At 38.5% G+C, this 16,769-nt stretch overlaps 1 protein-coding gene across 2 annotated transcripts in view; it reads left to right on the forward strand.

Annotated features, from left to right (window-relative positions):
* Positions 1–11,748, forward strand: part of LOC124113721 (choline O-acetyltransferase-like) — a 121,190-nt gene extending 109,442 nt beyond the window's left edge. For both annotated transcript variants that reach the window (XM_046474227.2, XM_046474226.2), the window contains 5 exons: positions 1,152–1,274; positions 5,207–5,345; positions 5,696–5,758; positions 7,227–7,364; positions 9,487–11,748. In XM_046474227.2, the coding sequence (XP_046330183.1) occupies positions 1,152–1,274; positions 5,207–5,345; positions 5,696–5,758; positions 7,227–7,364; positions 9,487–9,714 (691 nt within the window). In that variant the 3' untranslated portion in view covers positions 9,715–11,748. The remainder of the gene's footprint in view (positions 1–1,151; positions 1,275–5,206; positions 5,346–5,695; positions 5,759–7,226; positions 7,365–9,486) is intronic.
* The last annotated feature ends 5,021 nt before the right edge of the window (positions 11,749–16,769 follow it).

Consider the following 16,769-nt stretch of genomic DNA (forward strand, 5'->3'; position numbering starts at 1 on the left):
TCGAGAATTTCTTCCGTCAATATTTACAAACTAAACAGTCTCCGAATTGGCCCCCTTATTCAATAGTGGGCCGTTTCTTTGCCCCACTCTACCCAATCCCTCCCCCCTCTACCAGCGATCAGTCGATAAGAGTCCGGAGTCTTATGGGGGCCATTCGAGTCAAATCCAATTAGACGGGACGCCTCGTTTTCAGATTGGCACCATCGATTTTACCTCCCCAGTCTAAAGAGCGACACGGATGCCTTATGACGGAGGTCGAGACCAGATCAAAGGCGATAGTGGGACTCTTTTTCCTATGAAATCAAATAAAATGCCTTATAACTCTCATAAAGGCCTACCTCGTTTGTAACACGGGAACAAATTGGCTTATTCCCCGAAAACCGGTGCATAATTAATCAACTGCCCCTGATATAAGGACCGGGGCAAGCAATTTTCCATTAAAAGTGGCCACAGGCAAGTAATTTGGTGTATTGCCGAAGATTTGCCCTTTAAACGAGCTCAATTTCGATACTCCAATCTTGCGAAGTGAGGACATCCATACCTAATCTCACCGGCGGTCAAAACTAATAAGAAAAGAAAATAGACCTAATTTTCTATTTCCTACCCAAGGGAGCGCTCTTAACTCGTCTAAAGTAATTGTCATCAAGGCGTAAAGTCTCGCGAGAACACGTCGTGATCCAACGATAATATACGAGGCGGCAACTCGGAAGTTTGTTCACGTTTCGGGTCAGTTTCGTAGCCAAAACAAAGTGTAAAACTTAACCGTCTTATCTGCATAATATATGTCGTGCATCAAATTAGATTTCGTCATTTGATCCATGTCTGCCTCGGTTTCACATTTAGGTCGAGTCGGTTCCAGTGTGTTTTGGGGCAACGAGTAAGCTGCTTGCAGATAGTTGAAGACTGAGAACAATGACTATAATCGTATTAACGTATTGTTCGAACCCGTCTCAAGCAGATCCTAGCACGGCCCCGGGAAGCTACTGTGTATAGCGAATGACAGTCCCTCATTATAATAATACTTATAAGAAGTAAATAATAATTATTACTCATCAGCCACAGCGACATTTTTATATGAAGTAGATTCATACGAAATGAAGATGACAATGTATTGGAACGAATTAATTAAATGCTTGGGTTGTTTTTTCCAGATTAATAGACGACCTTGACCTTACAATAGTAAGGTTCGACAACTTCGGCCGAGATTTCCCAAAGTCCCAAGGAATGAGTCCCGATTCTTTCATCCAACTTGCTCTACAGTTTACATACTATAAGTACGTTTTTCAATACATACATGATATGTTCTATTCACAGATAGCTCTTAAACGTATTATCCGTAAACTTGCAATGTATATGTATAAAATGGTCTCAGAGTAGACTAACGCTTAGTCTATGAAAACATTTCTTTAAAATAGTTGTTTTTGAATAATTGTTTTTATTTCAAAAGAACCTTTCCTCTTCTGCTGTTTTCATATGTGGAATCAAGGAATCTAGACTTGGTTTATTTAGATCCAGACTTGCCTTGGCTTTTAGTAAAAAAATAATATAAAATACCAAAATGATTAAAATAATACTTTTTGATACTAGTAATGAATTAAATAAACAAGTGAACACGTTAAAGGATAGTATACAAAATTGGGGGAACACTTTTTTGTGATTTTTAAAAATGCTACTCTGAAGTTTTAAGAATACGTATTACGACGAGACAGTGCCATGACTGAGATGTTAGGAATGTTGCTTACCCCCAAGGCATTGAAAGTTAACTCTTGAAAGGCCTGTCCAGTGTTCATCAATATTATATACGCTTCACGCCCTTGTTCTCCCGGCCCACCAAGAACGAATGAGAAAAGTGTAATAATTAACTGTCAACCACATCACTCAACGCCATAAGATACCAAGACATTCTGACGCTCTTTTCGTAGTTGGAAATGACAGATGTAATTGTGATGCTAACAAGAAATATTTTTCCAGGTTTTTCATAACTTCAATGAAATAAACCATGAATATGAAAAAATCGTCTTTGGCAACATATGACGGTTTAAGGTCCACTTGACGTACCCAGGGGAAACTCAACATCTTTGAAACATTGATTTATGAAAATAGGGGAAAAATGCGGAAATTGTTCCATTTAATGTTTTTCCCCTTCGGCGCAAATAACGTCTGATACAAAACATGAACGTGGGGGAAACTAGGAAATTGACGCTAACAATCAAAGTGACAGCTGACAAAGTTGTCAATGAAGAACGATGTTGAAGGATGTCAGACATGGTGTTTGGAATCACGCGACGTTCTATTGGATTTTGGATGACAGGAAAATGTGTAAGTCACGCCCAACAACGTCACTCCGTTCCGACGTGACTTTGAAGAGATAACATGATCGGATCCATGTTGTGCAGAGTCCCTCGAAAAGGAAATGAAAGTTTAAGAAACAGATTTTCGAACTTTCTATCCAGGGGTATACTTTGTAATTACTTGGTGTCTTTTATACCGCGCTGTTACTTTAACTAAGTAAATGATCTTGCCATGTTCAAGAAGGTTGTGCATTGCTTATCGACGGCACAGTGTGTGTTGAGTCAATACATTCTTATGCACAAACAGTTGAAGGTTACGGTTTAGCACGACCATGTCTTAACGCATCTTGTATTTTCTACCTCTACTGAGACATTTAGGTCGTACCTCTTAAACAGGAAGAAATCATCTCGTTCTAACTCAGTATTTTTTTTATAAATTGTACTGTAAGTATTTCTGAAGGTTGCCTGGCCCTGGCTGAATGCAGCTGGACGTTCATCATGAACATAGCGATTGTATTGAAATCTGCTGTAGTACATACAATGGTTTATTGATAGTTTGAAATATCGCGTTGTTTCCAAATGAAAATGATAAAATATGATATTTGTTGTCACATTTTTATGTGATTTTCGTGAAAAGCAATTATTTCATGACAAATACAGATATTCTATTTCATTATATAGTGTATAAATATGTGCTGAAATTATATCGTGTGTTGAGCTATTAAGGGCAAAATGAAAGTATGAATGTGATAGCTCTCGACCTGATAAAAATTATCATCCTAACAAATGACCAAGCACCTGATGGAAAAGGACGATCTCATAAACCACTTGTGTCATTATACAGTTTTCAGACTTTTTCATATACACCACTGGGCGTAACTTCATCAAAACATTTCATTTCAAAACTCGATTATTCACCAGAAAAAAATGGCACCGTTTATTTCAATCTGTTTCACATGTAACCTTTCTTGGAGATGAACAACAGTGTTGTCAATGTCCGCTTCCGACCCGGGGATTAAACTTGATAGCCCCAGTGTTAGTACGAATCCCTACAGACCCGTATCGTCTCTCAACCAAAGGTTTATAAACTTGGCGGCGACAACAGAGAATTGGTTCCAAGGCTCTAAGCTTGCAGATGAAGAATTGGACTGTCAGGACATAACTAATAACACATTCATTTGGATGTTCGAATTGATTTTGTGACACCGCTTCGTATCGCGTAAACGTACATCAGATATTTTAGCCAAATGCAACTGAAATCATTCGCACTGGTCTGGTTGATAATTAGGATAACGCCCTAATGAAATTGTGTATGGTCTGATGGTCGGCTTTGAAAAAAACTGTGATTTTTATGTGAGTTATATTTTGCGTGGGCAACTATTCGTCCTTTATCTCCCTGTAGGTCTAGTTCATGTCTTACTCTATCATGATCATAATAGGCTATATAGCTTGTGTAGTCGCGGAGGAAATAATTTTATTACATTGGTATATCAAGGGGTTATTTCGTTACGTCTTATATTTCCTCAAAAATGTCTCATAAACATTCGTTTTGCTTCCAAATAATGTGGAGATATGTACAAATGTATTTTACTTGGCATAATCTTGGGACTGAGATACAAACGCCCTAGACTGGCGTTACTAACACGGAGTGAGTAGCCATTTAGTTAATACAAGTCAGTAATATACAATTGTCCAATGAAAGGGACCAGTTAACGATGCTATCTAAATAAATGTCCCGTGGGCCTTTTGTTGCAAGGCCCACAGGGAAGATAAATGATCATCGCAAAGTACATGCAAAAGTGGACGTTTATGATTAACAGAAACAAATTACATATTAGATGTAAGAAAATAGAATTATAACTAAAATAGTCTACCCGTCTGTCACATGCATTACATGGACAAGTCAGTCGAGAATACTGGTGTGTAGATACAGGAAGTAGGGAGTAACAACTGTTCTTGCGTTTTCAACCCTAGTAGAGTGATGGGTGAACTGTTACACAGATGCACGTTTTTGAATGGATAATAACATAGGAATGTCTTTAACCGATATCCTTAACATGAGATGACACAATCAAACTGTGTCAACGCTACACAAATCAGAAACAAGACAACAGGTGCTTGTCCAAGGTGATGCTATCTGCCGTGTCATGAACGTGTAAACTGTTAACAATAACAGAGGTTTATACTCGTATCTGTTAGAGTACATATCAAAATTAAAGATTCTGCACTCCCGATGGTTCAAGTGAGCTGAAACGTTATGAAGATATGTTCGATAACATAACTTTGATTTGGTCATGGCGTGGACATAAAAAAATAGTTTCTAATTTTTGAAAGTGAAACAACATTAAAGAATGTTTATATAAAAAAACACGGTCGAGAAATCTTACAGATCGATATGCTATGGAGCAACAGAAATGGATTTAGATTTCTTCACGACATGGAATCGAAAAACTTAGTTTGTTTGTTTTTTAATTATAAATTATTTTTTTAAACGCGGAAACTGTAAAACCACCATCCTCTTACAAACCAAAAGTCCCCAAGGGCTGATATTTTGATAGGACATGTACCTCGGGTGTTTTCAGGACATTTAGATTGAGAAATATGCTTTATTTATCTTAGAATTGAAAATAGAATAAAAACATTAGGAGTATCACAGAAATATAGTTGAAACGTCGTGAAGATAATAAATATGAGGACAGGTTACTGGTCTGCACAGCCATCTCTACTCTCGCTGTGGACATCTTGAGAAAGTGAGGATTTCTACATATCAGGAAAGTGCATTACCAATGCTTTCAATCACATATGACATTCGGCACACTTTGAATGTCGGGCAACATTGCCTATCTTTTTCATGTAGGCCTACAGAAAGGTCGACTCGAACGAGTGAATAATATGTAAATAATGTGTCTCCTCAGAGTGCATTCCCGCCTGGTGTCAACGTATGAGAGCGCATCCACCCGTCGCTTCCGGCTCGGCAGAGTTGACAACATCCGGGCCAACTCTCTGGCAGCTCTTGAATGGTCTAAGGCGATGATAGGAGAAATAGACTGTACCGTACGTAGATGCTGGCAATATACAATTATCCACATATAACTGTGAATACCATGATAAAGTTTTAATGGTGAGGTTTGCACGATTTGGTCGTAAATGTTTACAATACTATGGACCCTGTTCTCTATTATTAAGTCATTAGCAAGCGTGAATGAGTATGATTATATGCCGTTTTAACAATATCCCAGTCACCATATAAACCGAGTCTTCAGCATGGCCAGCTTTGTCACAAGGTTAATCCAGTACAACCACCACCATGGACATACGCTGTACCTATACTTAGAGTTCAGTTAGTGGTACTGGATGAAATTGTAGTCATCATACTTGATATTCTGATAATATGTTTGTATCAGGATGAGGAGAAATTCGCTATGCTACAAGAGGCCTTACAACGACAAGCCGACTATATGACTGGTGTAAGTATCTAACAATATGAAATGTTAATATTCATTTTCAATAGAATTTCAAAAAGCAACGGCTCCAAATATTGCCTTAATGGTTTTTTCTTCTTTCTCTATGGAAAATCAGAATATGTTTATCGTTTTCTTGTGAAGTGAAAAAAACATTTTTAGAAGAAGAGCATTAATTATCCTTGCACATTTCTCTTTTCTTTGGGAATAAATCGATATTATGTACTTCTTTAAATTCCAGCATTTTTTTCACACCGCAAATGTTGAATGTTACATAAAAACTCTTTACAGGCTTCTTGCACTCGTATAAAAATTACATGTTTAATTGAGGCAGAAAGTTACAGTGACTAAGTTGACCTCATAGAATTATATAATCAATGAATCAGAAAAACGTCATTTGCTCACATCCGACACAAGCCACAAAAGGTTTCACGTTTTTTACATAAAGGTTGCTTGAGTGTTTTTCTTGGTCTCAGAATAAGGTGGACAAATATTTGTTGTAGCTTTAATTAGATCATTAAGTACTCGATTCTTCTGTAAACTACAATTTCCGACATTGTTCGACGCTGTTTCCAGCCATACCACCTGAACTCGGACTTTGGAAAGAAATGAAAGTCTGCAGGGAAATAGGTTGTTCTCTCAATTTCCGTTATGGACCCTCCCAAGTTAACATTGACAAAACCCGATCTTTATCGAGGCAACCATAATTAGACTGTGGCTTTAGAGAACCGAAAATTAGAATAGTCAGTGGGATCAAATTCCTGACGAAGAGTTCAAAGGATTCGGGTCACTTTTGTTTCACAAAGGGCAAATAGCTAATTGCCAGTGAGGACGTTTTGCGTAATTCAGGCCACGCCAAGTCCATCTCGAGCCCGTATATGGACGAGACATAATCTGTTATCAAACAAAGAAAATTAATTAAGATCAATGAAATCTGCAAGGTGAATTTTTTGTTGTTAGCGTGGCAACGTAACCTAAAACATTATTGAAGTGAAGGGGAATCTTGGAAGATCTGTGTCTTACGAAGTCATGTTTTTTACATTTATTTTATCGTTTCACATTTAATTGACGATACCAAAAACCGTTTACTATAAATTATCCGAAGAATCACTCGTGGTTGAACTCATCTACGATTTGTTTTATTGATAGTTGCGTTTGTTTAAATTGATGAGCAAAGGTTCTAAGTCTCGTCAGAAATCATGCCGAAGTGTATACTGTTAATATAAAGGTTGCTAATTGTATCTATGCGTTGGTTTGTGGCCTGTTTTTGAAAAGAATCGCAAAAACAGAGAAAAGGGTTCCAGGGCAATGTCAAATTGTTAATTGTCGATATATTTCTGAATAAAGCATGATGTCAGTGTCCTTAATTTTAGTCTGTGGTGTTTACAGTTTAATATATCCTTGTCTTTTGCTGTATATCAAACATGACATGCATGTTATCAGTGCAAAAAGTACAGATGTGGGTTGTTTGCAGACAATCCTTGGTCACGGCATTGACTGTCACCTTTTGGGACTTCGAGAATGCGCAGTCGACGCGTGTATTCCTATGCCGGACTTCTTTAAAGATGAAGGATTCCGACTTGCCAACCATTTCACCATGTCAACGAGTCAGGTATACAACAACCACGCACATTTCTCAATCTAACTGTATATTTTGTAATTCCCAATTTGCCAATGTTAAACTTTAATAGCAGGGACGTTAACGCCCTTGCCTCGGGAAGATGAATGTGGACTGGATATTTTCTAGTCTGTCTCAGTCCCTGAACCTGGTAGTTTACTTCCCACACCACCCCTTTATGTAATGCAAAATGATTCTTATTAAATTTAAATGGAATTATTTGTTTCAAGCAAACTTATATATTTTCAGAGACTAAGGGTATTGTCTGGCGTTGGCGTTTTGTGTGTGCAAAAAAGAAACGCATAGCTGAAATCTGTTTTTCAAACTTGACTGTTATTAAAGATGAAGGCTTGAACTCAATATAAATGTCATTGCTAACTGTGAATATTGACTTACACTAATTTATTGCACCCGAACACAACATTTGGTGACTTGTCGCCAAAATACAGCATCTTGAAACCAAACTGGGAGAAATTGCATGGAGAAAAAGCTGTAAGCATGCTGCACGTGCAAATACGGCTACTTAACCTTTATACCGATGGGTATAACAATTTGGCAGTCCTGCTGCGAATCACTCTCCGATGTTCTGTATACGTGACTCTCATGATGCCAAGACTGAATGGAGACTGTAGAAACAGAGCCATTGGACGTCTTGAAGCTGGAGAAAGTCAGACATCAGTAGCTAGGCACTTTAACGTGAGGCAGAGTACCATTTCTCGTCTGTGGCAGCGCTACAGACTCAGCATTTCTACAAGAGATCGACCGAGAAGTGGAAGACCCAGGGTCACAACTGCGGCGCAGGACCGCTTAATCCGGGTGTTGCATCTTCGCAACCGGACAATCAGTGCAGCATACACAGCTAACAATGTTCCTGGTCTTCGTAGAGTCTTAGCGCAAACCATCAGAAATCAGAAAGACAGAATGGGATACGGTCAATGAGACCATATACAGCGCCCGTTCTGCGGCACCATCATCGTCGTGCACGTCTGCAATGGAGCAGAAATGTTCGACCATGGATCCTAGTGCACTGGAGAAGGATATGGTTCAGTGATGAGTCGCGGTTCATGCTGTATCGCCATGATGGTAGGATACGTGTCTACAGACGGAGAAATGAACGCTACACTCGACACTGTATTCATGAAGTCGACCGATACGGCGGTGGAAGTGTCATGATGTGGGCAGGCATATCCGTGAATGGTAGGACAGATCTGGTGCACGTACAGGGAAATTTAACTGCTGTACGCTACTGTGATGAAATCCTTCAACGTCAACTTATTCCCGCCATTGACGTCAGAAGAGAGATTTTCCAGCAAGACAACACAAGACCGCATACTGCACGTGTTACCATGTTTTTTCTTGTCCACAACAAAGTTACTGTGCTGCCATGGCCCTCCAAATCGCCTGATCTAAACCCCATTGAACATTTGTGGGATCTGCTGGACAGACGTGTACGACGCCGACAGCCTCAACCACAGACGCTTCAACAGTTGAACCATGCATTGCAGGATGAGTGGAGAAGGATTCCACAACGCCAGATTCGACGACTCATACAGTCCATGCCCAGGCGGTGCAGAGCTGTGATCGATGCTCGTGGTGGTAACACCCGGTACTGACTGTGTAAAATTTGGTTGTTGTATCTTCATTATTTATTGTGTAATCCTATTTCATTAAACATGTAATGAAACACTGATTATTCTGTTATGCGTTTCCTTTTTTTGTCCAGTGTATATAAAATAAAATAATAAAGTCCGCGTTAGTCCAACATCATCTTTATATCAGTTTCAGACATAGTACTTTCACTGTCTCATGACAGCTCTTCAGTGTAACTGACAATGACATATGAATGACAATGTCATACTTATGATGGCGTCATGAATTACAACTGTGACGTCATAATGTATTTACAAACTCCAGTGACGACATCAAGTAATGTTACAATTTTAGGGAAACATTTTGAATTAAAATATACAGTATTTGTAAAGTATCAGTGTAACATTTACGATTGAAATGACACATGTATTATTACATTCTAGAGATCAAATAATTGTATATTTATATACTATTATGCTGGATGTAGACTTGCCCAATCACGCCATAACGTCCCGCTTTTCTTCAGGTGCCAACATCAATGGACTCTTTCATGTGTTATGGACCTGTCGTACCTGATGGTTACGGTATTTGCTATAACCCCCACCCCGACTACATCCTCGTCACCGTCTCCTCCTTCAACAGCAACGACGATAGCGACTCTGCCTTCTTTGCGATGTCGCTGGAAAGTAGTCTACTGCAGATGAAGGAACTTTGTCTCAAGGCTAAGGAGTTCAACAATGTACCGCCATCTTGACAAACAAAGAGAATACATTGTAAGCTTTGACAGATCACGGTGTGCTATCAGTAACTGTCAGTACTCTCAGTATTAGTAAATAATTAGGTGTACACGTGTTTTATTGAAAACACAGTTCTTAAAATACTTATAACGGTACTTGTATCCGCTTAGGACCACTTGTTTGTGTCTGGCGCGTCTATGTTAATAGGTCATTATCTGCCTCATGTTATTCATAAGACGACAGGGGAAATAACATCGCCAGCACCTATGACTAATCGCAGTGATACCCGGTCTGTTAGTGAAGTGGGGGACTTCGTTCTGTGGTCTGGATCATTTTCAAGAAGCGAACCATTTGTTTAACATTAAGGTATCAATCATCAATCTGATTGATCCATAAGAACTCAGATTGATAACTTATCACATACGTAAGATACACCTCCAAACGGGGGTATTAGAGATTTCGCCATTCGGGCTTTAGGGTGTCTTTCAGGAACTACAACACTTGAAGTTGGAATTAGGTTCTCTTATATCCTGATCCGTCCAAACTGGACATACAAAAATAGGGTATGTGTTTTTATTGTGTACAGATTTCCTCTGTTCTTTAAATAATTAAACTATCTAAACAAAATAAGACTTAAACGCAAGATCCTAATGACTGATAATTAAAGGCATTTTAGATAGATGTATGTATAAAGATCACATGCATACCTGTAAATAACTGAGAAATTTCTGAAATTTTAAGAAACACTTATTTATATATTAAGCAAATTTAACTATCGTTATCTTAATATTTATGCAAATATATGGTTTAATTTCTTATTTAATATTTTAGTTATCAGGATAAATATTCTCAAAATTGTACGTCATTTGATCCGGTTGAGGAAAAGAATTTAATCTTCAGCATATAAAGATATGACTAGTGCAACTTAGAATGCTGCATTTCTGGTGGAAGAGGTGGTAATTCATCCGTAAATTTCTTAAATAATATTTAAATCTTATTTATAATCTGTGCTAGGATTACTGCTTTTTGTGTATTTGTTCGTTTTAACATTATTGATTATTGTATGTACGCAATGTTCGTTATATTACCATCTAGTATGTTCAGTGCTACGGCTATGGGTTGTGAAATGGCGTTCAATGGTTGTTTCATTTCAACCAACCTTCACCATTTGATATACGTTTCGAATGTACCTTCTTTTGTAGGCACTGTTTATAACCGTCCATGCTGACTCTATACATACTAGGTGAGTTTGTCATTGTGTCGGGAGAAACCACTTTTGCCACTATAGTGCTGTGCACATGATTTTGATCGATTCACCCGCACAAAAACGGGTGTTATCTGAAGACAATACGTGGCCATTACTGTTTAAATACACAATAAGGGCCAACAATGATAACTGGTCAAAATGTTAAAATTTAAGGATTGTGAAGTTTGAAATTTGGTTCAGTATATATATATATGGAGTCGTGCAATAGAAGCAACAGTGTCCAGTGTATCTGTACATCATCGTTCTTTCATGGTGTGTGTCATCGCCATCGGTATGACCGTGTGAGCGTTACGTTTTTGAAATCATCCGAATCATGTTGGATTGGGCCCAAGGAAGCCCTAGGAAGCACTTGCTCTGGGATTTCAATACTACACAACATCAACATTTCAAATTTACAATTACACTTTAGCAAAATGTTCCCATGATGCATAATGATAATCATTGTCATAGTTAGTTCAACATGCAATACTGGAGCTGTGTTTGTGATATTATCCGTAGCTGGATAGCGTGTTTAAGTCAAATCCAACTCCGAGGTTTGCAGTACTGCCGAGTGATTGTTGTCGTCACGTTGCTACAGAGTCTTACTGTGATGGTGATGAAGATGTTGATAGAACTCGTTGTAAGCGATCGAGATAATGTGATAAATACATTTTAACACTTATTTAACATATCATAGAATATTTCCCATTTTTCAGATAAGTGCATTGTTTATAGACACGTTTATAGTATATTTGTTATAGCTGAAGAAAGTTGCAGAACATACAAATAAAAGAGTTGTTACGAATATGTTTTGTTGTTATGATGGACTGCAAGGGAGGGTGGCAGCTGCACCAGCAACTGCATATCATGTATAGCAACATAGGAATCACATCACATATCAGGTTCTTTAGCGTTTCCATTTTAATAAATACACTACTTACAAAGTACAAAATGCATGACAACTAAATACATATGTTTAAACGTAAAAGAAATGCTTGTTACCCACCCACATGTGTTCTACAAGGCTGCTTTTGCCGCTCGCTACATTATTACATCAGTATCGCAGCGGAGACTTCGCGCACTGTATGACAAACTAGCAATGAACGTCTGTGTTGCAATGTTAATGAACCTGTTTCATAATATTACTTGTTTCATTACGAAAGATCGTTAAGGTCATAAAGCTTAGATTAAATATCAGTCAAGCATTTTCTAACTTTTTCGGCCGAATCTTAAATGCTGTGTAGCAACCATCAATAATGATTTCCAAATCATCCCAAATTTCACTAAAAAGACAATTTTTTGTTCATCAAATTTCGAGCCAAGTGGAAGGATATACATTAAACCAAAGAAACGGCAACATCGATTTCACGTAATAAAACCATCCCTGGAAAAAAAGCTCAGTTTGAATATTCGATGAGAATGCGAATAAAGTAAACATGATTTCTGTAGAATTATGAGAACAGAAAAAAAGAAATGATTAAGTGCACAGGCGTTTTACTCCATCATATTAACGTCAGACCAACCAGGATTTCTCAACGCCCGGATAGATGGATGGGCGCTGTGAAGCGCGCCAAATATTTTGACATAGATGGAATGCTCGGTTATGCAATAATATCATAAGTGTTTGATCCGCACAAAATAATACCAATTTTCATCAATTTAGACTATAAAGATGTCCATATCTGGCAAGCCATATCATTTTCTATGATGAATATTCGACGCAGGAAATCTTTGCTTCATTGAATAAAAGACTGTATGATGTATGTCCTTCTATGAAAAATCTATCCCAATACTTTGCTGACTTAATGGAGAGTCTCATATCTGAAGTCGTTCCTTCCTGGAATTCAATTACTAAGTTTTAGAGACTTTCCGTCGCTACAAAGAAATTCAATTTTGATGTAAGTGTCAGTGTCCCTCCAAAGTTACTGTTTTGTCAATATAATTGAACTTGATTTAAAATCATATTTCACTGATGCAGTCGAATCGTATTTAATCATTGGTGTGATCGCTTTCTGATCAGGATGTAGAAAATAATAGCCCCTTTTAAGCAGTCTTCAACATTGAATAAAAAAGCATGTGACATTCCTGAAATATATTAGGTAACTGGACAGTAGTTCATATTAGAAATGAATCTCCTTCTGAAAAGACACGGCAAATAGATTCATGATCAAGTTATTTGTTTTCTTTTCTTAATAATTAATTTTGGTCATCCAGGCTCTTTGTTCTACTGGGCCCCGTTCCACAGAGAGATCTTTGACGGCTGCCACTGGTTGGGCAGGAAACGCTCACCTTCTCGCGAACACCTGGTATCATCACTATTTGTGATTGTGAATAGGGATTCATAAACACATCCTCATGATAAAGTCGGAATCGTACAAATCGATTAAACTTTTAGCAAAGGATTCTTCTGGCTATGGAAAGGGTTTTGTTGCTTTTAAGAAAGGAGGGGCGGTCGGGTAGCCTAGTGGTTAAAGCGTTCGTTCGTCACGCCGAAGACCCGGGTTCGATTCCCGACAAGGGTACAATGTGTGAAGCCCATTTCTGGTGTACCCCGCCGTGATATTGCTGGAATATTGCTAAAAGCGGCGTAAAATGAAACTCACTCACTCATTCATTTAAGACAGGAGTGAGTGAGTTGGATTCAACGCCGCTTTTCACAATGTTCTAGTCATATCACGGCGTGACAGCTTAATGTAGGAGGAAAGCCCGAAGTGATGCAGGTCTCTGACGTTTATCAGCTGCTGACAAACCAAGAAACAGAATCAATGCAATAAGGAATTCGAACCCACAATCACAGATTTCTGGCACGCCCAAGTGACGCCACTCTGCACAAAGTTGCATTTGAACATTTGAACGATTTTTTAATGTATAGATAGTAAAGAAAAAACATTAACAGCAAATAATGTATGTATCACTATGCTCCAGATGCTGCTCCCCTACTCTCTGGAAACAATGTTCCTACTACAAGATCGTCAAGCTAGAATAGTGATCATGATTCCTTACTGGAATGAAGCCCTTACCATAATATCTAATGATCGGCCCTAACCTTCACGTTATGACTCCACATAAGTTACACCCTTAACACACACACACACACACACACACACACACACACACACACACACACACACACTTTGCGAAAGTTGTGAATATTACTGAGAACATTAATATTACAGCTCTGAAATTGCGGCCTTCACTAAAATGACGAAATAGTGATTGATAGATTGAGCTGCGACACACGTCGACGGGACGCTCTGGGCCAGGTCGAGCTTTGTCAGCACCGTGTTGTGGCCGGATCTCGTGACGTGCAGTTGATGTTCGCAAACCTCCAGTGCCTGTAGGGCTAATCCTGATGGATAGTTATCCCAACACAATCATTCGACTTAATTTAATGGCGGACTTCTCACACCTAAAGAATGCTCGGAGAACTAAAGCACGCACATGTTCTATTTTTGTTGTACGGATCCTACCCTGAAGAACGAAAATAAATCAGCTTAGTTTATCAATGTTGTAAACCGGTGACATCATAGTTAATGGAATAACATTAAATGTTGCGGCAGGATCACGAGGGGTACATGGCGTTTTTATGCGTCACATCCGTCTAAATCCACTACAAACTCTCCCTCGAGTTAATATGTCTCTATCTTGATACTGAATATGTCTATATCTACTGGGGGCACGGTTTGCCCAGTCGTCTAACGCGCCACGATTCGCTGTGCAGAGTTGCGTCCCTTGGGCACGCCAGAAACCTATGATTGTGGGTTCGAATCTCGGTTCGACCCGATTATGTTTCTAGGTTTGTCAGCACCATACCCGTGCTCGTGGGTTTCACCGAAGTGGTAAACGTCTGAGACCTGCATCACTTCGGGCTTTCCTCCCACATTAAGCTGACACACCGATATAACTGGAATACTGTTAAAAGCGGCGTTAAACACAACTCACTCACTCTATATCTACTACATACTCTCCCTCGAGTTGGTAGGTCTCTATCTTGACACTGAATATGTCTATATCTACTACATACTCTCCCTCGTGTTGGTATGTCTCTATCTTGACACTGAATATGTCTATATCTACTACATATTCTCCCTCGTGTTGATATGTCTCTATCTTGACACTGAATATGTCTATATCTACTACATATTCTCCCTCGTGTTGATATGTCTCTATCTTGACACTGAATATGTCTATATCTACTACATACTCTCCCTCGTGTTGGTATGTCTCTATCTTGGTGCGAAATATGTCTATATCTACTACATATTCTCCCTCGTGTTGGCATGTCTCTATCTTGACACTGAATATGTCTATATCTACTAAATATTCTCCCTCGTGTTGATATGTCTCTATCTTGACACTGAATATGTCTATATCTACTACATACTCTCCCTCGTGTTGGTATGTCTCTATCTTGGTGCGAAATATGTCTATATCTACTACATATTCTCCCTCGTGTTGGCATGTCTCTATCTTGACACTGAATATGTCTATATCTACTACATATTCTCCCTCGTGTTGATATGTCTCTATCTTGACACTGAATATGTCTATATCTACTACATATTCTCCCTCGTGTTGATATGTCTCTATCTTGACACTGAATATGTCTATATCTACTACATACTTTCCCTCGTGTTGATATGTCTCTATCTTGACACTGAATATGTCTATATCTACTACATACTCTACCTCGTGTTGGTATGTCTCTATCTTGATACTGAATATGTCTATATCTACTACATACTTTCCCTCGTGTTGGTATGTCTCTATCTTGACACTGAATATGTCTATATCTACTACATACTCTCCCTCGTGTTGATATGTCTCTATCTTGACACTGAATATGTCTATATCTACTACATACTCTCCCTCGTGTTGGTATGTCTCTATCTTGACACTGAAAATGTCTATATCTACTACATATTCTCCCTCGTGTTGGTATGTCTCTATCTTGACACTGAATATGTCTATATCTACTACATACTCTCCCTCGTGTTGGTATGTCTCTATCTTGACACTGAATATGTCTATATCTACTACATACTCTCCCTCGTGTTGGTATGTCTCTATCTTGACACTGAATATGTCTATATCTACTACATACTTTCCCTCGTGTTGGTATGTCTCTATCTTGACACTGAATATGTCTATATCTACTACATATTCTCCCTCGTGTTGATATGTCTCTATCTTGACACTGAATATGTCTATATCTACTACATACTCTCCCTCGTGTTGATATGTCTCTATCTTGACACTGAATATGTCTATATCTACTACATACTCTCCCTCGTGTTGATATGTCTCTATCTTGACACTGAATATGTCTATATCTACTACATACTCTCCCTCGTGTTGGTATGTCTCTATCTTGACACTGAATATGTCTATATCTACTACATACTCTCCCTCGTGTTGATATGTCTCTATCTTGACACTGAATATGTCTATATCTACTACATACTCTCCCTCGTGTTGGTATGTCTCTATCTTGACACTGAATATGTCTATATCTACTACATACTCTCCCTCGTGTTGGTATGTCTCTATCTTGACACTGAATATGTCTATATCTACTACATACTCTCCCTCGTGTTGATATGTCTCTATCTTGACACTGAATATGTCTATATCTACTACATACTTTCCCTCGTGTTGGTATGTCTCTATCTTGACACTGAATATGTCTATATCTACTACATATTCTCCCTCGTGTTGATATGTCTCTATCTTGACACTGAATATGTCTATATCTACTACATATTCTCCCTCGTGTTGATATGTCTCTATCTTGACACTGAATATGTCTATATCTACTACATACTC

The sequence above is a fragment of the Haliotis rufescens genome, unplaced genomic scaffold (genome assembly GCF_023055435.1).
Source record: "Haliotis rufescens isolate VD_foot unplaced genomic scaffold, xgHalRufe1.0.p SCAF_11, whole genome shotgun sequence".
Lineage (NCBI taxonomy): Eukaryota > Metazoa > Mollusca > Gastropoda > Lepetellida > Haliotidae > Haliotis > Haliotis rufescens.